General features: G+C 46.7%; 1 protein-coding gene across 1 annotated transcript in view; it reads left to right on the forward strand.

Moving 5' to 3' along the window:
* The first annotated feature begins 1,348 nt into the window (after nt 1-1,348).
* The window catches only part of CDA (cytidine deaminase), a 31,337-nt gene continuing 5,108 nt past the window's right edge, over nt 1,349-27,577 (forward strand). Inside the window, exons 1-3 of the mRNA XM_049878155.1 lie at nt 1,349-1,574; nt 17,544-17,655; nt 24,903-24,960. Coding sequence (XP_049734112.1) covers nt 1,421-1,574; nt 17,544-17,655; nt 24,903-24,960 — 324 coding nt within the window. The 5' untranslated portion in view covers nt 1,349-1,420. The remainder of the gene's footprint in view (nt 1,575-17,543; nt 17,656-24,902; nt 24,961-27,577) is intronic.

The raw sequence follows: 27,577 nt of genomic DNA on the forward strand, positions 1-27,577 counted from the left end.
TGACACCATTGGTTACTGCACTGGGTGACACTAACCCTTGTGACGCCACTGACAATAACCCCAATTGTGTGGAGTCACAAAGAGCGCTGACACTGTGAAGTCACTGGATCCTCCAACCACGCTCACCGTGCAGGCATTATTTCATTCCATCCTCATCTCTGTTAATGAGATACTGTTAGTACACCCATTTTATAGATGAGAAGACTGAGGCTCAGAGAGATAGTGTGACCTTCCCAAGGCCACATGGTTAATAAATGGCAGAACCAGGAATCAAACCAGGGTCTACTAAACTCCAAAGCTCAAGTACGTATATATCCCAGGATGTAGAAAGGTCTTAGATGAGAAAACTGTGGCTCAGAGAGGTCAAATGACTTGCCAAAGGTTGTACATCTGGAAAGTGGCAGAGGCAGTATGCAAACATCTCCCCCCCCCTTTTTTTAAGCACCAAACTCATGTCCATTTTAGCAACCAGAAGATAAGGGGGCCCAAGTAGATGATCTCAAAGGTCCCCTTCAGTTGAGAAGCATTTGAGTTCTGGGTTGTAGAGGAGAGGAGCTGGAAGGAGAATGGATGCAAATAAAGAATCTCCTTGGTCTTATTGCAGTTCCTCATGCCTCATGACTCAGACAGCCAGTGTGGTTGCCCCAGACCTGCCCTTTCAGCCTCATCTCTTCCTTCAGTGAAGGCGAGAAAAAGTCATTCAACAAACTGAGGGCCATCAAGTTGCGGAGCTTGGGTCTCCAGGCCCTCACACTTATCCCCGCAGCAGGTTCTTCCCGGAACGGTATGAGTCCACAGTCACCCACCACACAGCGCCGCCCCCCCCCCGCCCCCCGCTCATAGTGGCACAGGCCCTCACTCACCCAGCAGTGTGTCAGCAGTGACAGCTGCCCCTAAGCCAGATTATGAAGCAGTCACACCCTTCCACATTGGAACACACACCAGCACTGGGACACACACCACACCCTCTGACCCCACACCCAAGGTGCCCCTCAGAGGTCTACCGGGGGTAGAGGGATGCACTTGCCCCAGGCGGGTCCAAAGGAGGACGCCAGACGAGGCTTGGAATGACATTCCAAGGCGCCACAAACATGAAAGGCGCCTGACTGAGACAGTTGGACAAGAAGGGAAAGGCATTTCTACTGATACGTCACTCTATCAACGTCTATTCATTCATCTTGACATTGGGAGGGGGGCGTAATTTAGAGATTGCCCCTGGCACCTTTACCCTTGCTACGGCCCTGCCCTCTCCTCTCCCTGACTTGGTCCCACCCGGCTTTCCCGAAGGCCACGCACCTGAGAGCCTCTCGGACCTCGCGGCGGGGACACACCCCCGGGGAGGAGCTGCAATTGCAAGCCCAGCTGGCTGCGGCCAGCTCGGGTTTCCTCTCCTCCGCCCAGAGACCAGACAGGGACCAACATGGCACAGAAGGGTCCCGCCCGCGCCCTGGAGCCCGAGCACGTCCAGCGGCTGCTGCTGTCCTGCCGCGAGGCCAAGAAGACTGCCTACTGCCCCTACAGCCACTTCCCTGTGGGCGCCGCCCTCCTCACTGGGGACGGCAGGATCTTCTCCGGTAAGGGCGGACGCCCGGGGCTCCTCATCCCCGGCCGCATTGGGAAGGGTAAGGGGAGGACGGGCCAGACTCGTGGAAGAGGCACCGCGAAGACAGCCCAGCTCTGCCCTCGCCAGCTCCTGTCCCCTTCTCTGGGCCTCTCTTGCCCTGCCTGCTGCGGAGGGGAGGGGGGCAGGGCGGAGGGCAAAGGGTGTAAACGTGCTTACAAACTCTACTGCTGGTTGAAACCAGGGGCTTGCAATCCTCAGAGGACTGGGAAGCAGGAAGGAAGTTTTGAAGGGGAGGCAGGAAGGGACACAAACCAAGAGCATCAGGCAGTCCTGAGCTGGGATGAAGAGGGTTAACTCTTTCGGAGCCCCTGTGTGCCTGGCACTGTGCTGAAGCTTCCACAAGTTATATCAGTAAGTCCTACCCCCAAACACTCGCCTAGGTGTTACACCCATTTTTAGACGAAGAAACTGAGGCCCAGAGAGGTGATGTGACTTGCCCAAGGTCACACAGGGTATTCACGGTGGAACCCAGAGCTGGGATCCCCAAAGCCCTGCTCTCTTCCCTACACACACTCTCTGTGCTGGGGGAGAGGCAAGAATCCAGGTGGGATCACTCAGTGGGGTGCCGGCCTTCCAGGGAGTCCCAGAGGAAAGGAAACAGGCAGGGTTTGTGAGTCAGTGAGTGGGAGCCTAGGAAGATGGGGTGGAGAGCAAATGAATCTGAGCCCACACTAATCATCCCTAAGCTCCTTTTCTTTGGTTGGTTGGTTTTATAGAAAGTTTCACTTGAAAACAAAACAAAACAAAAAAACCTTGTTTTTGCTAAACTAAGGGGCAGCTCCACTCAGGAGAGGGGAGAATGTGATGTGAAGGTGGCAGGGAAGTTTTGCGCCCCCTCCGCAGCTAGAAAGTGGGCACACTGGACAGATGGGGAGATTCAACCCTGCTGCCTACAATCCCCTTCCACTTAGCAGCAGGTTTTTAAAGGACCTGAGGCTCCTATGTGTACACGTGGTTGGCAACCTCCCACCAACCCTCATCAGGTCCAGACTCAGGTCCCTCATTCCCACCACCGCTCCAGCTGTGAGTCCGCTTATAGGGACTGCATCTCCCCTTCTATCACAACCCTTCCTGGGCTCCTCCTTGATATTCATTTTATCTCCTGTCTTTTGAGATTCTGTTTCATGAATCACCTGGGATTTAAACTTCTTCAAGCTGAAGTAACATTGATTGAGCCCCTAGTATGAGAATATGACTAATGTTATCCACTTAACCCTCATCAAACCCACAATGCAGTTATTATATCACCACTTCACATCAGAGAGAGGTCCCTGGGTGGCACAAACAGTTTGTGCTGGGCTGCTAACTGAAAGATGGGTAGTTTGAATCCACACAACAGCACCACGGAAGAAAGGCCTGGTAATCTGCTTCTGTAAAGATTACAGCCAAGACCTTTTAACTCAGTACTCAAGTCGCTCCTGAGGTTCAGCCCAAGATGAGACAGGCCCATAAAACAAACAAGAATAAAACAACCATGTATATGAGATCAAACGGGCACACTAGCCCAGGAGCAAGGATAAGAAGGCAGGAGGGGACAGGAAAGCTGGACAAATGGAAATGGGGAACACAGGTTCGAGAAGGGGAGAGTGTTGACGTGTCACAGCGTTGGCAACCAATGTCACAAAACAATATCTGTATTAATTGTTTAATGAGAAACTAATTTGCTCTGTAAACGTTCATCTAAAGCACAATAAAAAAAATTAAAAAAAAAAAAAGATTACAGCCAAGAAAACCCTATGCAGTAGTTCTACTCCATCACACACGAGGTCACCATGAGTCAGAATCCACTCAGCAGCAATGGGCTTGGATTTTCTGGTTTTTGCAGAGGAGGAAACAGGCTCAGAGAGATTAAAATGACCAAGATCACAAAGCTGGGATTCAAACCCAGGTCTGCCTCAACTCTAAAGTCCACTATTCAGTAGGAGTAAAATGTCACACTGAAATTCAGGCCTGGCCTGATGGCTCGGACGAGTATTAACCATTAACCACCACCATAAGCAACATTGCAACTACTGCAAGTGTCCCACAGCCACAGGACCTTGAACATGGACTCAGCCATCTGTTCTTTCAAACATCCCGATAGCCCCACCGTGTGGTATACAGAGAGGGGCCCTGCTCCTATGCCCTCAGCACCTAGGCTGATCCCTTACGTAGTGGCTATTTTTTTTATCTTATAGTGTTGTCACTGTCCATTTACAAACCTGCCTCTCCGACTAACCGTTGGGCTCCAGGGGGCAGAGGCTGTGTCTTGGATCTTTGTACCATTGACCTTATCCTGCAACTGTACGGCACCTGCCTGGCCCAGAGTACCAGTACCAGCTGCCATGGAGTGCATTCTGACTCACAGACTCCACGTGTGGCAGAGTAGAACTGTGCTCCGCAGGGTTTTCAATGGCTAATTTTTCAGAAGTAGATGGCTAGGGCTTTCTTCCAAGGTACACATCAGTGAACTTGAGCTGCCAACCTTTTGGTTAGCAGCCAAGCACGTTAACCATTTGTACCACCCAGAGACTCCTTAGCCTACAGTAAAGCCTACAGTAGGTGCTCAATAATTGCTGACTGATTGAATGAGTAAATGAGTGGGGCCTTGAAAAATGAGTAAGTTTTGAGAGGCAGAGGGGAAGGGGGCGTGGACTGGGGTGCCACATGTCAGAGGACAGAATTTCCTGCACTGGGGAGCCAGGGTGGCTTCCAGCTCTGGGGCTGGTGTCCCGCTTAAACAAACTGACTGTCAGTTTCATCATCCCCCTCCAAAGCCAGGGGTGTCACATGCTAGAATGCTCTGGTCTTTTATTTTTTAAAACCCTCAAAAGAGAAGGCAAATCTTCACTCATGAGCAACCCCCGCCAGACTCTGAGCTCCTTTGCGCTAGGTGCAGGCCTTGGCCGTTCTCACGCTGATTCATTCATTCCTCAGATATTTGCAGAGCACCAACTATGTGCCAGGCAATGTGCCAGGTGTTGGGGATATTTCAGTGAGCAGAAATAGCCCTGGGTGGTCCAAACAGTTTGCTCTCAGCTACAAATTTACAGGTTGGTGGTTCAAACCCACGCAGTGGCACTACAGAAAAAAGTCCTGGCAATCTGCTTCCATAAAGAATACAGCCAAGAAAACCTTACAGTGCAGTTCTGCTCTACATACATGAAGTCACCATGAGTTGGAATTGACTTGATGGCAGCAGGCTTTCTGCCCCCATGGAGGTCCCCCCTCATCTAGCACAGCTCCAGGTGGGAGCCTCAACCAAGGCTTGTGGAATGAGCAAGCAAGAGAGGGTGAGCAGGAGCAGGGCCTGATTAAATGGCAGGGAGGACCTGGTCTAACTAGAAGAAGGGTTGAGCAGTGTGGATTCAGGGAGGTCCTATTGTGTGGCTGAAGTCTCTGGAGTTAGAGGCTCCTGGGTTTCAATCCTGGTGCTGCTGTTTCTCAGCTGTGTGGCCTTGGGCCAGACCCTTCACCCTTCTGAGTCTCAGCTTACACATTTGTAAACCAGGGATCATAATGCCCACCTTTCAGGATTTGCTGTGAACAGAGCTGGAATTCAGCCAGTATGCCTGGGATGGCATGACAGCCAGGATCCACTCTGATGGGCTGGTGGATGTGCTGTATCGGGTCTTGAATATATCACATCTCACCGCTGGTTGTGAGGCTTTGATTGAGCTAATGCCTGCAATAAGGATGTCACAAGTGGTTGCCGCTTCTTCTACTACTACTGCCATGTTATCATTATCATCATTATTATTTGGAGGTAGATTAAGGAGAACTTTTTTTTTTAATAATTTATTTTGTTCGTTGTTGTTGTGTTGAGAATATCCACAGCAGAACAAGTCAACGTCAAGTCAACAATTTCTATGTGTACAATTCAGTGACGTTGATTATATTCTTCGAGTTGTGCACCCATTCTCACCTCCTTTTCCGAATTGTTCCTCCCCCGTTAACATAAACTCACGGCCCCCTAAATTTCCTATCTAATCTTTGGAGTTGCTGTTGTCAGTTTAATCTCATACAGAGAGTTCTTCAAAGAGCACAATGCTCAAGGCAGACATTCTTTACTAACAAAGCTGAACTGTTGCTTGGTTTTCAGGATATTTTAGCTTAAAGTTTAAAAATTAACTCAGAACTCCTGGAGGTCACCTTGCAGCCAAATAATAGCCTATAGTATTTTTTTTTTATATAGGCTCCCTTAAACAATCAACTATCTGAGATCAAATGGTCAACCTTTAACCAAAAGCAAAGCTGCGAAGGCAAGGAGGGGCAAGGAAGCTAGGCCAATGGAAACAGAACAAACAGAATGGAAATAATGAGAACACTGACACATTGTAGACATAGTAACTAATGTCATGGAACAATTTGTATAAAAATTGGGAACCTAATTTTCTGTGTAAACTTCCACCTAAAACACAATAAAATATTTGAAAAAATAAATAGATTATCTCAGGGTAATAGTTTTGGGAGTTCATCCAGCCTCAGTGGCTCCAGAAAGTCTGGATTCCATGAGAATTTGCAATTCCCTTGTGGAGGACTTTTGAAAACCAGAGCCCTTAAAATTTAAAGAACAAGGAAGTAGGAAGCCAAGGAATGCTATTGAGAACAAGAGTAACACAAAAGTGGTGTTCACGATTAGTCAGACAGGCATCCAAGGAGGCTGGAGCAGAGGGAACAGTGACAGGGATGGAGGGACAAGTTCTGTTTTGTTCACTGACGTGTCCACAGTGCCAGCATATTACCTGACCTATAATAAGTTATCAGTTAAGGCTTGTTGAATGCATGAATGAATGGCTTAGGTGAGGACTGTGGCAGGCAGAATAAAGAAAAAGGAAAGAACTAAGAGATATTACATAGGACAACTAGAACGGGTCTGGGAGTGGTGGCAGTATTAGAAATGAAGGAATGGAATGAGTCAGACATTGTTCTAGGACTCCCAGCCAGGTGGGCCAGGGGAATGATGAGGCACTGACCGAGGTGGGAAGCTGGAGGCAGAGCTGGGCTGTCCTGGGGACAAGGTGGGTAGGTAACCACAGCAATATTAATAGCTACAGTGATGTGATGGTTAAGGTTGTGTGTCACCTTGGCTGGGCCATGATTCCCAGGGGTTTGGCAGTGATGATGTAGTTTGGCAGTCATATAATGATGTAATCACTTCCATGATAAGGTCTGATGATAATGTGATCACCTCTATGATGGAATCTGCTATGAGTAGCCAATCAGCTGAAAGGGAGTTTCCTTGAGGATGTGGCCTACATCCAAAACAGGAAGACTTTCTGGCAAGGCTCATGGGCTTTTGCTCATTCTGGATCCTGCAGCTGGCTCCTGTTCATCTGACCTCTGGTTCTTGGAACTTGAGCTAGCACCTTACCTGCCGTCCTGTCTACCGATCTTGGAATTCATCGGTCTCTGCAGCCTGTAAGCCATAGCCCTGCTGTATGACCTGCCAATCTTGGGCTCATCAGCCTCTGCAGCTATGTGAGTCAGAAGAAGCTTCCAGCCTGATCAATGGACTTGGGATTTTCCAGCTTCTATAACTGTGTGAGCTATTTCCTTGATATATATAAATATATATGTATTTTTTTTTAACGCTTTACTGATTTTGCTTCTCTAGAGAACCCAGCCTAAGACAAATGGATTGAGCACTTACTAAGCACTTCATGTGGAATATCTCTTGTAATCTCACAGACAGAGATCTTTCAGTTGTAAATAACAGAAACCAACCAGAACCAAAAGAGGCAAGAGTAGCTCTTGGCTCAGGGACCACTGGATTCAAGAACTCAAATGTCACCATGCCCACCTTTGTCTTTCCGATATCCTCTTATCCTGCAGATGGGCTTTCTCCAGGTACCAGGGAACACAGGCAGGCAGCACTGATTGGTCCATCTCCAGTCGTACGCCCATCCATGAGCCAATCACTGTTGTCATGTTGGGGTAGTGTGACTGAGCCATCTGGTTCACACATTCCTATTTGATGGGGAGCAGGTGAATCTGTTTCCAGAAATAAGGGGGTAGGTTGCCAAGTAGACCAAGCCAATAACCAATGCACCCACATTTTATAAACAAGATAACTGAGGCTCAGCTTTATCTGATTCCAAATGCCAGGCTGTTTCTGCTGTAGGGCAGATATGCAGAAGGGGGCAAAGAGAATTGTGCTGAGAAGCAGAGGAGGACAACTGAAGAGCATTCACCAGAACTCCTAGATCTCCTTATTGGGATGGGCGAGGGAGGGTAGAAGGCAAATGGCAGGGCTGGGAGAGAAGAGGACCTTGAACAACCAGAGGAAACCTGATAGAACATCATGGGATGACTTAGAGACAGTTAGAGGCATAAGGAGCCTCTGCGTTTTGCAAACTATTAATGGACTCAGCTGCTAACTGAAAGGTTGGCACCTTGAACCCACCCAGACACACCTCGAAAGAGAAACCTGGTGATCCACTTGTCAAAACTCAGCTATTGAAATCCCTGTGGAGCCCAGTTCTACTCTAACACCGATGGGGCCGCTGTGAGTTGGAACTGACTCTACAGCGATTCATTTTTTGTTTTTAGGAGGCAGAAGGTTCAGCTGAATTCAGACACTGGAAATTTTATAGTAGGACAGGTCTGCCCGGTTCTGAGACTTTCTCCAGCAGCGGAAAAGACCAGCCTCCGTGGAGTTTCCACCCTCCGATGCAGCTGGCGGCCCATCTAATTCAAAAGCAAACCTGGCTGCAAAGTATGGCCACAACCTCATAATCATCATTTCCCTCTCTTACCCCTGACCTTGGTCAGGCCTTGTGCCTCTCACAGATGGACCACCCGGGATGGTAATTAATAACTATAATTAAGTTCTCAGGATGTGCCACCAGCTGGTGCTATTTGGTGATTGCCTGTGGGCAGAGCAGAGGGAGAGGAGCAGAGAGGAGTTCCGAGGGTGAGAAGGAGCAGTTGAGGGAAAGGGAAATGGAGACACAAAGAGAAGAGTTAGGATGAGACAGAAGAAAGATTGGGAAAGCAAAGAAAATGGGAAGGGAAACAGAGTCAGCCCAGAGCCTCATACATGGGGATACTCAGCTGGAAGGCCAGTTGGGACACGGATGGAGGAGATCATGGAGGACCACCCCCAACCCTGGGATGCTACACCAGGTGTCCTTGCCTTCACATGGTGTAGACACCTGGCAAGGAGACCACCCCAGCTCCCGGAAAGGTGTTAAAATGATGTCTGAACACAAGGATTCTTGGTTGTGCCTACTGCCACCACCTTGCAGATACCACTCAAAGGAGGGTGGAGTCTTGCTTCTTGGGACATGGCCTCTCGCCTCCTTCCACACTGGGACTTCCACACTCTATATGCTCCATCAGCCACTAATGGGAAAAGCCTTTCCTGGATCAGCTATGATGAATTCTGAGAGGAACAAACCACATAGAAACAGACACTTAAGAATGTCCTGGTGAATCACCGGACCCAGCTTGCCTTCGCTTAACCCCTAGATCTGATTCTTCACCCGTCTTACCCCAAACAGGCCCATGCCCCCTGGACTCCTTCCCTGGGCTCCCATTCTCCGCCTGGGGGAGTTTTCCCTTGGTGACTGCTTCCCCCTCTTTGGGACCACCATTACCATCGGTTGACCTAGTCTGAGCTCCCACCCCACCCCACAGCACTTCCAGGCTGAGTCGAAGCAGGCTTCTCTAACCTGCTTCCCCTCCCTACAGCCCTGCCTACCCACCTCACCCCAGCTGGGTTCCCACTGTCCCCTTCAGTGCACATCTACTAGTCCTCTCTCCTGTCACTCAAAAGTAGCTCATTAGCCTTTACACGAACAGATATGTGCACACCCATGTTCATTGCAGCACTGTTTACAATAGCAAAAAGATGGAAGCAACCAAGATACCCGTTAACGAATGAATGGATAAATAAATTATGGCGTATTCACACAATGGAATACTATGCATCAGTGAAGAACAATGATGAATCCGTGAAACATTTTATAACATAGAAGAAACTGAAAGGCATTATGCTGAGTGAAATTAGTCTGTTGCAAAAGGACAAATATTATATGAGACCACTATTATAAGAACTCAAGAAATAGTTTAAACATAAAAGAAAATATTCTTTGATGGTTGCGAGGGTGGGGAGGGAGGGAGGGAGAGGAGTATTCAGTAATTAGATAGTAGACAAAAATTATTTCAGGTGAAGGGAAAGACCACACACAGTACAGGAGAGGTCAGCACAACTGGACTAAACCAAAAGCAAAGAAGTTTCCTGAAAAACTCTGCTTCGAAGGCCAGAGTAGCAGGGGCAGGGGTTTGGGCACCATGGTTTCAGGGGATATCTAGGTCAATTGGCATAATAAAATCTACTAATAAAAAAATTCTGCATCCCACTTTGGAGAGTGGTATCTGGGGTCTTAAACACTAGCGAGTGGCCATCTAAGGTGCATCAGTTGGTCTCAACCTACCTGGAGCAAAGGAGAATGAAGAACACCAAAGACACAAGGTAATTATGAGCCCAAGAGACAGAAAGGGCCACATAAATCAGAGACTACATCAGCCTGAGACCAGAAGAACTAGATGGAGCCCTGCTACAACCGATGACTGCCCTGAGAGGGAACACAACAGAGAACCCCTGAGGGAGCAGAAGAGCAGTGGGATGCAGATCTCAAATTCTTGTAAGAAGACCAGACTTAATGGTCTGACAGACTAGAAGGACCCCAGAGGTCATGGTCCCCAGACCTTCTGTTAGCCCAAGACTGGAACCATTCCCAAAGCCAACCCTTCAAAAAGGGATTGGACTGGACTATAAGAGAAAAAATGATACTGGTGAGGAGTGAGCTTCTTGGCTCAAGTAGACACATGAGACTATGTCTGGAGGGAAGCTCCTGTCTGGAGGGAAGACGAGAAGGCAGAGGGGGACAGAAGCTGGCTGAATGGACACAGGGAATACAGGGTAGAGAGAAGGAGTGTGCTGACTCATTAAGGGGAAAGCAACTAGGAGTACATAGCAAAAGAAAAAAAAAAAGCAAGGTGTATATAGATTTTTGTATGAGAGACTGACTTGATTTGTAAACTTTCACTTAAAGCACAATAAAAATAAAAAAGTAGCTCATTACAAAGAGGAACTTTACTAAAACCCCTTGACTCTACAATTGACTCAGAATATAATACATATGTAAACTCGCACATGTGCAAAGGGGCAGAGAGGCAGGAACATGAAGAGAGCGGAGTATTTTTTTAAGAACATGGGCACGACATTTCTTTAGTCCAGTGGTTCTCAAATGTGGTCTCTAGACTCACAGCATCGGCAAGCATCTCCTGGGAACTTGTTAGAAATGCAAATCCTTGGGCTCTGACCTATGGAATCAGAAACTTCAGGGACAGGCCCAGGAACCTGTTTTAGAAGCCCTCCTGCAGCTTCTGATGCCCACTTGCTGGAGTGTGAGAACCACTGCCCTCATCTTATCAGCATCCCTCAGAAAGGATGGGTTCGATACAGTGCTTTGGGCATTACACCTGAACTCTAATTGCTCTCTTCTCTGGGCGACTGTGCCACAATCTCCTCTTTGTGAACTTTCCTTGCCGATGTCTTCGTAAAATCTGATCCCAGCCCTGCCTTAAGCACCAAACTACCTCAAAACCCGGCCTGACCATGAAATATCAGAGAGAATAAGTATAGGCCTTTACACCCAACGGGCCAGGATGGGAGTCCTGGCTGCATGCCACCAGCCTCAGCTTTACCTGCTATAAAATGGAGGTTATACTAATATCTGACTCACAGAATTGTTAAAAGGATTAACTGATATAATGCAGGTAAAATGTTCTACAGAGGACCTGGCAGATAAAAACCAAACCAAACCATTTGCCAGTCACATCAACTCTCCAACCCATGGTCACCATATGTGTGTCAGAGTGTAACTGTGCTCCATGGGGTTTCCAGTGGTTGGTTTTTTGGAGGTAGATTGCCAGTCTTTTTTTTCCAAGGCACCTCTGGGTAGACTCCAACTTCCAAACTTTCGGTAGCAGCTGAGCACATTAATCCTTTGTACCAGTCAGGGACTCCACCTGGCAGATAACTATGCAATGAAAGAAAATAATTAATAAGAATAGCACTATTATAGTATTATTTGGTCCAATCTTACAATTATGGACTCCTAACTTGGGGCCCTCCAAGACTGTGTCTCATGTGTGTTTCAGACTAAGCAAAGACAATACTGAGAACGGAATTGTTGGTTTGCCTGGCTGGATGGTGGCCTGGTTTTCTGGGCTAAAGAAAGCAAAACAAAATTGTCTGACCTTTCATGATGGTAACTCATGGCCAAGGGCTTCCTTCCTCATTTTTTTTTTCCCCTTGAGCAAGCCTGGAGAATTACACTTGAACCTGCTAAAGGCCCAGAATCCAGTTATTCCTTAGCATCTCAGAGATCCAACACTGAAGTGAGAAATTTCACTCCTTCCAAAATAGGCAGTTGAGAGCCTCACTCTTCTGGGCACTGGACATACTGTGACCCATAATATAGACAAAATCCCCGCCCTCATGAAGTTTATGTTATAATGGGGGAAATAGATAATAAAAACATTTATTTCAGGAAGGCGTTAAGTACTGTGAAGAAAATTAAAGTGGTATAAATGGATATAAAAAAAAGAGGGTTGGAAATAGAGGAGGAGGCAATTTTATTTTATTTTGTTGTTAAAAATGTATACAACAAAACATACACCAATTCAACAATTTCTATATATTCAGTTCAGTGACACTGATTACATTCTTCAAGTTGTGCACTCTCCTTTTTCGAGTTATTGCCCACAATTAACATGAACTCACTGCCCCGAGTTTCTTCTCTAATCTTTCAAGTTGCTGTTGCCAATTTGATAGTTTTTTAAAAGAGCACAAAGCTCAAGGCAGACATTCTTTACTAATTAAGCTAGCTAAACTCTTTGTTTGGTTTAAAGAAGACTTCAGGGATATTTTTGGTTTAAGATTTAAGGTTTAAAAGATTATCTCAGGGCAATGGAATTCTGGTGGCGTAGTGGTGAAGAGCTCAGCTGCTAACCAAGAGGTTGGCAGTTCAAATCCACCAGCCGCTCCTTGGAAATCCTATGGGGCAGAATGAATAAACGAAGGAGTTTCTCTGGCTCCCCATCTAGTCTCCCCTCCCAGGTTCCTGATTTCAATCTGAAATTACTTTCTTTAAATAATGCCCTTTACCTGCCACGCCTGCCCATGCCTGCCTGTCCCTCCCACCTTAATGATCTGGTTGCTCTTGGCTTCTGCCCCTCCTAGATTATTGTCCCTCCCAGCCTCACTCACCATCTAGCGACATTCCAGCCCTGGCCTTCCAGTCTGCCCTGCCCCATCCCTGACTCAGACCAGGCATGATTCACACAAATCTTAGGTTCGCTGATATGCTGTTAAAACAAATGGTCACCCTTGCAGAAGGCCCACTCTCTTGGAACAATGGTATGTGTCTGTGCTGGAAGTTCAGAATGGCCTCATAGAGAGAAATCTTCCTTTATTGTTTGTAAAATATTTCAACGGGCTAGTTAAGGAGAGAGAGAAAGAGATTGTTTTAGAAGGGAGTGCACTGACATACTCTCCTATTCAAATGGCACTTTGTGTAAAGAGCCCTAAGGTTCCATTCTACCTGGGAGCTTTTGTCCAGCTGGCTCCGAGAATTTGGGGAAGGTTAATGAGAGCTAGCGCCTCTCTCCTAGAACTCTTGTGAAGATGAGTGAGATCCTGTGTGTAAAGCGCTTAGCACAAATTGTGGCTGCTAGCCGCTGTTGATATTAACTGCATGAAAATCAAGGCTTTGATAGTAGTGAGGCTGTGTGACTAAGTCTCTGCTCTTTCTGGGCAAGGTGTGAGAGTGATCCTGCGCCCCCTGTTCGTTACAACTCTGTCACTGTCCTCCAGGCACTTTGCAATTCTTTTCATGATGCAAGGCCCCACGTTTCACAGTTCTGAAGACTACAAGCCGGCATTCAAGGCATCGGCTGAATCATGCTGTCTCCAGTGATTCTTGGAGGAGATCCTTTCTTGTCTCCCCCAGCTTCTGGTGGCCCCAAGAGTGTCTTTATCGCTTCTTCTCTTTTATGGGACACCACTCATACTGGATTAGGACCCACCCTACTCCAGTATGTCCTTAAACATCTTCAAAGACCCTATTTCCAAACAGGTCACATTTACAAGTACCAGGTGTTAGGACTTGAATATATCTTTTGGGGGGACAGAATTTAATCCATAATGGTACCCATGCACATCCTTCTTCCCACGCATAAAACCCACTTACCATCTCCCTAAAACAAGCAAATCACAGCCCTGCCTCATCATCCCTAGAGCAGGATCTTGGGGTACACAGTCCTCTTCCTTGGGTCCAGAATGGGCTTCTCTGGCCCAGTGACCAGTAAACTAAAACATAAATTTTTGCCCCCACACTTCAACCTCACTCCTGCAATATACAGGGCAGAGCAGGAATGGGTAACAGCAACAAAATCTCCCTTTAGGAAAAGGGAATAATAGAAAACACACACTGGTCACCAGTTATCAGACCTGCTGGGCAAGAACCAGGAAGACCCCCTGCCTTGTCTTGCACTTTCCTTCCCTTTTCTGCCCTGGGGTAACTCCCTTGTCCACTGTCTGCTGGAGCCCCTGGCTTTGCCCTCTAGGAGGTTCCTCCTTGACTTTTACCATCCTTAGCCACACATCTGAAGTGGGTGTCGGAGAGGATACTCTCTTGGGAGCAAACAGCTCTCTCAGCACAGTTCCTAATGGTGGAGTTTTGGGGGCTCAGGGGTCTCCATAGTGATGGAATTACCACTGGCTTTTGTAGACCAGATTTGTAGCTTCTTCGACTATAAAATTCTATTTAAAACTCAAAACCTCCAAATGGATAATGGCAATGGTTGAACAACATAATAAACATATCTAATGATATTGATTAAAGTTGTCAGGGATTTCATTTTACTTGGATCCACAATTGATGCCCATGGAAATAGCAGTTAAGAAATCAAACGACTTATTGCATTGGGCAAATCTGCTGCAAAAGACCTCTTTAAAGTATTAAAAAGCAAAGATGTCATTTTTGGGAACTAAAGGGAGCCTGATCCAAGCCATGGTATTTTCAATCCTTTCATGTGCATGTGAAAGCTGGACAATGAATAAGGCAGACCAAAGAAGAATTGATGTATTTGAATTATAGTGTTGGCAAAGAATATTGAGTATTAACTGCCGGAAGAATGAACAAAATACAGCCAGAATGTTCTTTAGAAGTGAAAATGGCAAGACTTCATCTCATGTACTTTGGACACGTTATCAGGAAGGACCAGTCCCTGGAGAAGGACATCATGCTTGGTAGAGAGTCAGTGAAAAAGAGGAAGACCCTCAATGGGATGGATTGACACAGTGGCTGCAACAATGGGCTCAAACAAAGCAACAATTTTGAGGATGGCACAGGACCAGGCAATGTTTCATTCTGTTGTCGCTATGAGTTGGAACCAATAGGATGGCTCCTAACAACAACGGTAACGTTACTGAAAGAGCCCTGGTGGCGCAGTTGTTAAGTATTTGGCTGCTAACCAAAAAGTTGGTGGTTCGAACCCATCTACCACTCTGTGGAAGAAAGATGTGGCAGTCTTCTTCCGTAAAGATTATAGCCTTGGAAACCCTATGGGGCAGTTCTCTTGTGTCCTATAGGGTCGCTGTGAGTCAGAATAGACTCAACTGCAATGGGTTAATGTTACCGAATTGAAAATGTGAAGAAGGTTGGAAAGGTAAACAATTTGTTACCTATATGTTTACCACACTGAAAAAAAAAAAAAAAAACCCTGAAAACCAACCAATCTGTTTGCTTCCTGTCACTTCCATACAGGAGTAGCAAGTCCAAGGTCCCTTCTGGACATAATTCTTAAGCCTGCCAACTCCTTTTATACTAGCTGTCTTCCATGCTTGGCCCGTCCCTGCTGCAGCATTTTCATGGTGGCTGCCTGGAGGCACCGGAAACAATAGGCTGGGTGAGAAGATGACATCCTCAATTAGATCTTTGCCACAGGGCTGATCCCCATTGCCAGGTAGAGAAATCTTTTTGTTGTTAGATGCCCTCGGTCAGCTTCCGCTCACAGTGACTTTACACGTAACAGAACCAGGCCTGAACCTTCTACGTGATCGTTGGGGCGTCTGAGGTTTTTGTTGCAGCCGCTGTGTATTTTGAGTATCTTCCGACCTAGGGGGCTCATCTTTCAGCACTATATCAGATAATATTCTGTTTTGATCCAAAGGGTTTTCATCAGCTAATTTTCAGAAGTAGATCGCTAGGCATTTCTTCGTAGTCTGTCTTAGTCTGGAAGTTCTGCTGAAACCTGCCCACGATGGGTGACCCTGCTGGTATTTGAAACAGTGGTGACCTAGCTTCCAGAATCACAGCAACATACAAGCCACCACAGTGCAATAAACAGACATACCGATGGTGGAGAGAAATCTTAATGTTAGGTAAATGGTCTGCTTTCCTGGCTACTGGAATCTGCTGCAGCATAACAAGGGTCATCAGCTTTCCATCCTGCAGTGTCTGTGTTTTTCATCCACATGGCCCAGCCACTAAGCCACTGCACATATTTTAGGCTTTTTTGCTAAAGCTACATCTGACCTTCAGCACTAATTTCTGTATTAGTTACCAGCTAAGCTGCTTTCACAAAAAGATGCCGAAATACAATGACTCAAACATAATAATATTTTGTTTTTCTCTCTCATAACAATTCAGAGTAGGCAGTTGGTCCAGGGCAAGTAGGCAGCTCTGCTCCAGGAGTTGACCAGGGTCCCAAATTTCTTCGCAAGTTGCTTCTCCATTTTTATGACCATAAGCCATCTGCTCAAAGCTGGCTTACCCCGTCACCTCCACCTTCCAGCCTGTAGAAGAGGAAAGTGAAAGGAGAAAAGAGCAAACCGTCCCCTTACGAAAAAAAAAGTGATCCAGAAGTCTTCCATATCACTTTGGGTCACATCCGACCAGCTAAAACTTAGTCACACAGTCATACCATGCTTCAAGAGAGTCTGGGAAATGTAGTCTTAAGGTGAGTAGTTATGTGACCAGCCATGTTGGAATGAGGTCACTTGTATTACTTCATGGAAGAAGAAGAAAATGAATACTGGGGGACAATTAATAGCTCTGCCTCAGGCAAAGTTACAAAGAGTAATACAGACCATATACCACATTCAGGCCCAGCTCCCACAGCCATTTGTTATGGCCTCACCTTTCTGAAAATCCCTTCAGCCAATATGGCTATGCCAACATTCGCCCCTCCGCGAGCAATCCTTGCCCATTGTCCCCCATGAACACCCCTGAGAGGCTCCCCTTGCTAAGGACTGTACCACCTTAGCAATCCACCTCCCATTGAAGGCTAGTGATTGCCTCAAGATTTTTATGCAATCACAGGCCCCTTTTGTAAAGTTTTTGAGTTGTTTTTATTTGTTTGTTTACTGGTTTTGACAGTTTGTTTTGTAACACAATTTACACAGAACCCTGGCTGAACCCTGATAGCTGGTAGCCAACACCAGGAATTTTTCCCAGGCCCAGTCTCTGAATCACACCCCCCACCATATAGCTTCTGTCTCTTAGATCTAGGCCTTGGGGCTCTGCTCACCTTCTAAACCTTAGCATCTGCCTTGGCCTTGACCTCTGCTAGGGTGGTGAGGCCAGGTTAATCTGCCCTGTCAGGTTACCCCTGCCCCAGGCTGTGCTTCAAGATGAAGGCATTGGGTAAGGGATGAGAGTGGGAGGCTATTGGGAAGGACCATTGCACCAATGGGCCAAAAAATCTACTGATGCTTCAGGTCAAATTACCTTCTCCTTTTCCCCACCTGTTCAGAGCAACAGGGCCCTCCTCACACTGGAATGGGGCAAGCCTCTTACCCAACACATGCAGCAGGAAGTGGTTCCATTGGACTTACCACTGGGCTCTCCTCTCTTCTCAGGGTGCAACGTAGAAAATGCCTGCTACCCGCTGGCCGTCTGTGCTGAACGGACTGCCATCCAGAAGGCCATCTCAGAAGGGTACAAGGATTTCAGGGCAATTGCTATTGCTAGGTGAGTGGGAAAGCTAGTCACAGCAAGATTCATTCAGTTATTCTGCCAACATCCAGTTCGAGCCCATCATTCACTCATTCATTCATCTAATGTATGTCTATTGGGCACTTTCTATATGCCAGGCACTGTGTAAGCTCCTGAGCCGAGTGCTAAGGATGAGGAGATAAATAAGAAATGGACTCTGCCCTCGATGAGCCTGCACAGCAGGGAAACAACCAAGGCAAACTAATATAAGGGCTTGTTGTTGTTGTGTACTATGGAGTCCATTCTGACTCATAGCGACCCTATAGGACAGAGTAGAACTGCCCTGTAGGGTTTCCTAGGCTGTAATCTTCAAGAAGCAGACTGTCACATCTTTCTCCCATGGAGGGCTGGTGGCTTTGAACCATGGACCTTTCAGTTACCAGCCAAGAGCTTAACCATTGTGCCACCAGGCCTCCTTAATACAAGGGAAGGTGTGTTCATGTTCTAATAACAACACAACGTATGACAGAATCCCTACAAAATACAACAGAAAGGCAGCATGGAAACCTAAAGCTGGAGGGACCTACAAATCACCTGCTATAGAAGCCCCTGCCACAACCCCATTTTACAGCGGCAGAAACTGAGGCCCAATATAGGCTACAACATGGATGAATGTTGAAAATGTGTGCTGAGCAAAGTAAGTCAATCGCAAAAGGACAAATGTTGTATGACCTCACTTATAGGAGATAACTAGCATAGGCAAATGTATAAAGACCAAAGTTTATTAGTGATTACCAAGGATAGGAGGGAGGGGGAAGGAGAGACTCATTGATTAGGAAGGCAGTGAATTACTGTTTATGGTGACAGAAAACTTGCCAACAATTATGAGTGAGGGTTGCACAACAGGATTAATGTAATTCATATCGATCGCTAAACTGTCCATGTGAAAAATGCTGAATTGGCAAATGTTGTATTATATATATATTTTACAACAATTAAAAAAAATGTAAAGCCTTTAAAAAAAATAAAAAGACACTGAGGCCCAGAGAGGTTGAAGAACTTTCTCAGCACTGAGTGGCAGAGCCAGGACAAGAGCCCGAGTCTCCAGAGTCCCACTTGAGGTCTCTTTCTACTATGCCATGCTGTGCCAGGAGGTAAAATGCTTTTCCATGCTCTCCTGAGCTGACGCTGCCATCCTGTATGAGCAGCTCAGCACCACTGACTCCTTCAATCGCGACACTCACCAAGGAACCTGTGTGCCAGAGGCAGGATGCAGAGACAAGCTGGTGGGGTGGCAGCCAGAAAAACACTGATTATGGTTCAGACTGCTCAGATTCCAGCCAAGGTGCCAGCTAAACAAGAGCCCCAGTCAACTCTCCCTACATGCCCCTAAATAGCCTGGTTCCCATGTGTTTGTTTACCCTCATAAATTGGCCCTGGACCCCGACTCAGTGGCTTCAGGAGTCAAACTCGTTGAATGGACTCTTTCCTAATCTGGACCCTGTCTTAGTCATCTAGCGCTGCTATAACAGAATACCACCAGTGGATGACTTTAACAAAGAGAAATTTATTCTTTCACAGCCTAGGTTACAAGTCCAAATTCAGGGTGTCCGCTCCAGAGGAAGGCTTTCTCTCTCTGTCGGCTCTGGAGCATGGTCCTTGTCCTCAATCTTCCCCTGGTCGAGAAGCTTCTCAGGCACAGGGACCTCAGGTCCAAAGGACGTGCTGTGCTCCTGGTGCTGCTTTCCTGGTGGTATGAGGTCCCCCTGTCTCTCTGCTTGCTTCTCTCTTTTATATCTCAAGAGGTTGCCTCAAGACACAATCCAGTCTTATAGACTGAGTCCTAACTAACACAGCTGCCACCCATCCTCCCTCATTAACATCATAGAGGCAGGATTTACAACATACAGGAAAATCACAGCATACCAGGAATCATGGCCCAGCCAAACTGATACACACATTTTTGGCGGGGGAGGGGCATAATTCAATCCATGACAGACCCCCTTATGCTTCTGATTCGATGATAATTTGCTCTTGTGTGCACCTTCTCGTTGTCTACAAAGAGGGTATCCGTAGCAAGTTCATGATGCAAGCAAACGACATGAGAAATGAGACTGCATGGCTGACCCAGTGTTGGTCTGAGGGACATCTGGCTGCACCATGGGTCATGCACCGTGCATGAAATCTCTCTTCCTCATGCAGAGCTGCAGGGCCTTACCTGGCACAGAAATGCCAGCAGCAGAAAATAAGGGGCTGTTCTACAGTAAGACCGATGGGGCCATGGACAGAAATGAGCCCAGAGTTCTGTTATAAGATGCTAAGCTTGGGCTGGGTCTGGCCTCAAGTTGGTCCAGGTTATTGAAGATTGATTCTGAGCCACTGGAGCCAAGAGTGCACTTACAGGGAAGGGCCCCAGCGTCAAGCACACTCCCCGGGACCCAGGTCTGTCCTGGCTTCTCTTCTGCTTCAGGAAGAGTAAATGGGGCCACGCTGGGAACATTGTGAGCAGAGACCGGCATTTGAATTTATACTCTATATAAAAAGAGGGGACATAACTCCATTTCAAAGCAGATCCAAGAAAATAATGATATGTCAAGGGAAATGAGGCCAAAGTCAACCAAAGGATAATGGCGCGGTGGCCTTGCTCTGCTCCAGATTTTCCAAATGGAAGACTTTTTCCCTTGACCATAATCTACTTGTAAACATTACTGGGTGTTGCTAGCGATGATTAGCAAATATCCTTATTTACACAAAACCCGCGTTTTTCTAGCATCCAATGGCTCTACTCCGAGTATTCAGCCTGTACCGGCATCCCCAAGCTAGAAAAGCAGTCATTATCGCACTAATGATTTGTTAAATTGAGAGCATGGATTTAGAGGAGTGGAAAATGCCAACTGCCTTGTTAACATGGGGCGATGTGAAGCCTGAGAGCCGCCTTGCGATCTATAAGGGTAGAGAGGTCCACTCAGGGAAGCCCATGTATCTGCAGAGCCCAGGATGGGATTTCCCTAACAGAATTAAGCTTGCCCCACTGGGGTCCCAGCTGCAGTCATCAAAGCTGATTCCAGCCTGTCAGATCTGATCACCGCAGCTCCAGTGTGTGCCCAAGATCAGTATAAGCCACAGCAAACTGTAAATACCCAAGAAAAGGCAGAAGGTGAAGGGCAGGGGAGACAGGGAAAGTGGAAGCGTGGAGGGGATGTTTTGATGCACTTTCTGGAATGCATTTTCTTCCAAGCTTCCAGGAGTGTCAAGGAATGGTTAAAAGCCCAGGCTCCAGGGTTTGTGAGACCTGGTTTCAAATTCTGCTCCACTGCCCTGATGGCGCAGTAGTTAAGAGCTCAGCTGCTTCTTGACCCCTATAGGGTCACTATGAGTCGGAATTGATTCGACGGCAGTGGGTTTGGTTTTTTTCAGTTAACTTACTGTGTGACCTCAGACGTGTTGCTTAACCTCTCTGAACCTGGTTTTTCATCTTTGAAATAAAGATGAGTAAAACCTGACTTATTGGGCTGTTGTGAGAACTCAGCACAATTATTTCTGTACAGTTCTGGCACAGAGTATGCAATATATTGAAGTAACTTTTTACTTATTATCATTACTTCTGCAAGGCACACAACTACCAAAGACAGAGTGGTCCAGAACCTAGGTTCTGGGTTCAAATTCTGCCTCTGTCACTTCCTAGCTCTGTGACTTTGGGCAAGTCACTTCACCTTTCATGATCTATATCATGTGGATAATAAGAGTACCTAGATTTCAACTCATGGTGACCCCAAGAGTGTCAGAATAGAATTGTACTGGATACAGTTTTCAATGGCTCGTTTTTCAGAAGTAACTCACCAGGCCTTTCTTCTGAGTTGCCTCTGAGTGGACTCAAACCTCCAACCTTTCTGTTAACAGCTGAATGCATTAATTATTTTTACCATCCAGATAGCCCCCACTTTATATGTTTTTTAGGGCATTAAATGAGTTACTGGAGTCCTGGTGGCACAGTGGTTAAGTGCTATAAATGCTGACCAAAAGGTCTGCAGTTCAAAACCTTCAGCCTCTCCTTGGAAACCTTGTTAGGCAGTTCTACTATGTCCTATAGGGTCGCTATGAGTCAGAATTGACTTGACGGCAACAGGTTGTTTGTTTGTTTGTTTTTTAAATGAGTTACTACACACAAGGTCTTAGCACAGAGCCTGACACAAAGCAGCACTATGTAAGTGTAAGCCATATTATTATGGGGCTGTCTCCCAGTTCTCAGAGCCATGCTCCCTGGATGCACCATCTTGTGCCTTTAGTAGTTGAACCCTAGGCCTAACCTAATTTCCCAGTGGAATGCATGGTTGAACCCCTGAAAATCCTAATGCAGGCCACCTTGTCCAAGGAGCTGTCCATCCAGTGGGCGGTTGGCCAATCATGACACAAGAGTGGGAAAGGAAGTGGTGAGCTCATCAGGGGTTAGGTCATACAATGCCTTACAGGGCATGGGGGGGAGGCTGACTTTCACTTGGAGCACCTCTCCCATGGCCTGTGTTGCAGCGTTTACATGCTCATTTTACCTTCCCTTTCAGACAGTAAGGCTCTGGAGGCAAGGATTCTCTCTAATGGGTCTTTGTTTCTCCTTCCCTGTGACTGTCCCAGAGCCTAGCATACAGCAAGCTCTTGATCACCATTTGTGGAATGAAGTAAAAAATAACACAGAGTCCAGCCTCCAAAGGGCTTACAAGAGGCCTCTGGCTGCAAAGCCTGTCACCTGGTGATCCAAATGATTGATTTGGTTCATTGACATCCTGGACAAGGGTCCCCGCCCCTCTCATGTCCCCACAGGCTGTTCTGAAGCTGGGAACATGCTCAGAAAGTTCCTCACCATTCCATGGAGAAGAATCATTCTTTGACTGGACCCACAAGTATCCAAGGGAGTTATCATGAGGATAAAAGAAAATAGCACCCCATCACTCTCTGTCCTCTTTATCTGCTTTATTCTTATTCATATCATCTGTCCCTATCTCCATTTGATACACGGTCGGTTGATTGGTTGTTGGTTGCCTGGCTCCCCTCACTATGCTATAAACTCCTGGGTTTAATTTTTGCCTGTTTTGTTCACTGTTCTATCCGCAGCAGTAATGACAGTGCCTGGCATATAGTAGGTGCTGAATAAATATTTGTTGATTAAAATGAGGTATTGCATATAAAATGTTTTTCAGGGTGCCTGGCACATTCTAGGCACACATTGAACAGTAAAACAATTTTTTGTTATTATATAATGTTATCGTTGTTAGTCACTGTCAAGACAGCAACTTACATATAACAGAATGACATGTTGCCGCATCCTGGACCATCTCCTTGATCTTTGGTAAGTTTGAGCCCGTTGTCGAGGCTATAGTGCCAACACATCTCATTTAGGGTTTCCCTTGTTTCTGCTGATCGTCCACTTTATGAAATAGGACATATTTCTCTAAATAATAAAATTAATTAATTATAAAATAGTACATAAAGCACATATAATAAACCTGTATTGTTTATTATAAAGTACTAAAATTGCAACATCAATAACTATTCAGTAATTACTAGGTGGTGCAACAGTTAAGTGCTCAGCTGCTAAGCAAAAGGTTGGTGGTTTGAACCCACCCAGCAGCTCTACCTACCCAGAAAGACCTGTCCCTCTGCTTCCATAAGGATTACAGCCAAGAAAATCCTGTGGGGTGGTTCTATTCTGTCATATGGGGTTGCTATGAGTCAGAATTGACTCGGCAGCACCTAACAATAACAACATGACAATGTGTGGATAGCATTCCCAAGTTTGTAAAAACCTTTGCACGCTTTCTCATTTTATCCTCTAGCACTCCGACAAAGTACATGATGTTATAGCTAACATTCTGCAGACAATCAAATCTTGGGTGGGTTAAATGACTTGGTCAAAGTCACACCAACTTTGCCAGTGGCATCACTAGGATTGGTGTCACCCAGTGCGGTAATTGTTGGTGTCACCCCCTCCAAGTGTGGGCGGGGCTGGCTGGGAACCCCCCTTCCCGTGGGCAGCATGGCCCAGCCGCTCCCAGCTCACCCCCTGTGGCTCCCCACAGCCCTTCCCCCTCATCCAATGACAGGTGCTGCAGTCCAGCCACTGGCACCCTGACTAGCAGGCAATGGGGGGTGATGAGTTATCATACTAGGTGATGGGTGACACCAGCCCTAGTGACACCACTGCCTTGGTGGCTCCTCCCCAGAAGTGCTGGCCCACCCACTGCTGCTGGACCCTGGGGTCATTTTGATGTTACCCCCTCCGACAGTGTCAGGGGGTGTAGTCTGCACCTCCCTAATGCTGCCACTGTAGTTAGCAAATGGAGGAGCCATTCTCGCACTCCTCTGGGGTATCCCAGAACTGCAGTTCAGAGGAGCCAGGGTGATGGTGGCTACTGGTTTCAACTCTGGTGCGCCAGGAGGGTTAGAGGTTCCAATGGTTAACTCCTGCTTCTTTCAACTATTTGTCCTACTGTAAGCTGGAGGACTGCCTGGAGAGGCCTACATTCTCATAGGCAACTCATTAGCTGTCAGCTGCTTTTCTCTGGATTTCTGAGATGCTGGGAGCCCATTTTTCTCTTTGGCTCTCAACACGTCTTCTTCTTTCATACCTCAGGGCCTTTGCACATACTCTTCCCTCTGCCTACATTGCAGAAAAAGCCAGGGCTTCAGAACAGCACTTCCATTACATCGTCTCACTGATCCTGTTTCTTCACCCATAAAATGGCCTTCTTGACATCCTGGAATCCAGGTTGTACTGAAAGTTAAATAAAATAATGTATGTTGAGCACCTGGTATAGAGCTTGGTGCATAGTAGGTGCTCACTAAATGCTGACTTGTGAACTCCAGTCTTCCTCCAAGGACCAGGCCCAATGCCACCTCCCCCATAAAATAGTCTCTCTTACTCCACAGGAGATTCTTATTGCATTTTATTATTTATAGAAAATAAATAAATAAATAAATAACCTTTTTACTTTTTTATAGATACATAAACACTTCACTGTGATAACGCTTCTAGTTTTCTGTTGCCCACTTGGCTAAGCCCTCTCTTGAAGGCCAGAGACAAAGCCTCCTTAACCGTTGTATATGACAGTTAAGAACTCACTAAAGGTTTATTGACTCATGGAAGTGTGGAAAGCCACCCTGCCACCTTCTTCTCAGCCTCTAGGACATGTTGCGACCACCTCTGGAGCAGGGCAGGGACCAAGGAGCCTTAGCAATTGTCCTCATGCCTCAGGAGTGACTGATCTGAGTTTGATTCTCTGCTTCCCCAGTGACTTGCAAGATGATTTTATCTCACCGTGTGGGGCCTGCAGGCAAGTCATGAGAGAGGTAAGCAGCTTCTTTTCCTTTCTGAAAGCTAAACCGATGAGTCCCTCCTTTCGCAGGCTGTGGAAGCAATGCCAGGGCACTAGGGAGGAGACAGAGCTGCTGACCTGCTTGCTCGGTGAGCAGGCCTCTAAGCCCTTCTTCCTCAGCTTGCATGGATCACTGGCAATGATTCTTACATTCAACAAATACTTGCTGAGTGAGTGTCTACTCTGTGCCAGGCACTGAGCTGGCTCTGGGAAAAAGCAGGGAAAAAGACAGGCAAGGCCCTGCCCTCCCAGAGCTTATAGTCTAGTTCAAGAGACAGACAATAAGCAAAGAGGATAATTAATAAACAGTAGAGTTTCTGAGAGGGCTATAGAGAAAGAAATGCAGGAAAGGAGTCCAGAGTGACCAAGGGGCAGCAGGTGACAGTTTAGATTCAGCTGGATCTGTTGCCATCAAGTTGACTCCAACTCATGGAGACCCCATGTATGTCAGGGTAGAGCTGTGCTCCTTAGGGTTTTCAATGTCTGTCAATTTTTCCGGTAGGAGATTGTCAGGCCTTTCTTCTAAGGCTGCTCTGGGTGGACTCCAGCCTCCAACTTTCTTGATTAGCAGCCAAGCATATTAACCAATGTCACCACAGAGGCTAGAGTCAGCAAACTGTGGCACTTGGGCCAAATCCAGCCTGTTGCTTATTTTTGTAAAGAAAAGTTTACTGGAACACAGCCACGCCCATTTTACATATTGCCTATGGCTGCTGTGGCCCTACCCATAAAAATATTGCCCTCTGGTAGATTCCAACTCACAGCAACTCTACAGGACTGGGTAGAACTGCCCCATAGGATTTCAAGGCTGTAAATGTTTACAGAAGCAGACTGCCATGTCTTTCTCCTGAAGAGCAGCCGACCTTCCGGTCAGCATCTGAGTGCTTTAACCACTGCACCACCAGGGCTTCTTGTGCTCCGGCCCTACAGCAGCAGAATTACCAGTTGCATCAGAGGCCATATGGCCTGCTGTTGTTGTTGTTTGCCATTGAGTCACCTCGACTCATAGTAACCTTGTATGACAGGGTAGAACTTCTCCCGTAGGGTTTCCTAGGCTATAATAGTTACAGGAGCAGACTGCCAAGTCTGTTCTCCCATGGAGCGGCTGGTGGGTTCAAACAGCCAACCTTTTGGTAGTAGTCAAGCGTTTAACTGTTGCACCACTAGGGCTCCTTATATGGTCTTCAGTGCCTAAGATATTTACTGTCTGGCACTTTGTAGAAAAGGTTTGCCAACTTCTGCTTTAGATGGCCAGGAAGGGCCTCTCTTTGAAGATGATACATGAGCAGAGATCTCAATAATGAGGAAGGTTGACAGACAGAAAGACCTGGAGAAGATTTCCAGCAGAAGAACCAGCAAGTTTAATGCCCAAATGCTTGGTGAGTTGGATTAGTAGCATGAAGGCCAAAGGTGCTCGAGTGTGGTGAGTGGCATGGGGGGAGTGATAGGCTGGGAACTCAGGGGATGGGCAGGGGCCAGATCACAGAGGCATGAGATAGAGTCTATTTTATTCCAAGAATAAAGAATAAAATATGCCATTGGATGTTTTAAAGAAGGGACTTAAGGGATCTGATGTCCTTTTTACAAAGATCATGTTAATGGAAGGCATGGATTTCTTCAACTCCAAAAACGGAGGGGTGGATTACCCCATGAGGTTCTTAATCTGGGGTCAGTAGACATTTTTTATGTGCATGTGTGCATTTTGAGAAGGGGAGTGGAGAATGTCCATGGCTTTCATGGATTTTCAAGGAAGTCTATGTCTTCCAGAGTCTCAAAAGATGAAAGCCACCAGCTCAGAGAACCCCACAGGCCCTTGGGCTCTGACGGGACATCATCAGCATCTCTGTAAACCAAACCAGTTGCTTTCAAGTCACCGCCAACTCACGGCAACCCCATGTGTGTCAGAGTAGAGCTGTGTGCGCCATAGGGCTTTCAATGGCTGATGTTTCAGAAGTAGACAACCTGTCCTTTCTTCTGAGGCAACTCTTGGTGGACTTGAACTTCCAACCTTTTGGTTAGCAGCCAAGTGTGTTAACTGTTTGTACCACCAGGGACTCTCCTCTATACACAGCATCTCATTTAATCCCACACCAAGCTTATGAGGGAAGTGTGTGTCTGTTGTTATCCCCATTTCCAGATGAGTACCCTGAGGCTCAGAGATGTGAAATGATGTACCGGAGGGCAAACAGCTAGTGACAAGGTGGCATGCATGCCCAATCCAGACTCATTCCAGCCCACATTCCTCCCTGCTGCTTCTCTGTCTTTATGGTTCTATAAATCAGACAAACTTCTTTCCTGCCATGAAGGAAGCACGATGGTACTGAATCGTATGGGGGCTGCTTGGTCCATGGGGGCTTCTGCGTTTGGATTTGTTTGTATTTGGGTGGTTTGTTTCAGATTCATTTTTGTGCCTTGGGGTTTCCAAGCATCTGTGGAACAGACTAACCTTTCCATCTTCCTCTGCTTCCTGCCAGGACTGCAAAACCAGGCGCAGTTCGCAGAACTCATTTCTCAGATCCACTTGAAACAGGCCACTATTTAAGCACTGGATTCACAACATGGAATCTGCCTCACTTTAGAGGGGCAGAAAT

The sequence above is a fragment of the Elephas maximus genome, chromosome 3, assembly GCF_024166365.1.
Source record: "Elephas maximus indicus isolate mEleMax1 chromosome 3, mEleMax1 primary haplotype, whole genome shotgun sequence".
NCBI classification, from domain to species: domain Eukaryota; kingdom Metazoa; phylum Chordata; class Mammalia; order Proboscidea; family Elephantidae; genus Elephas; species Elephas maximus.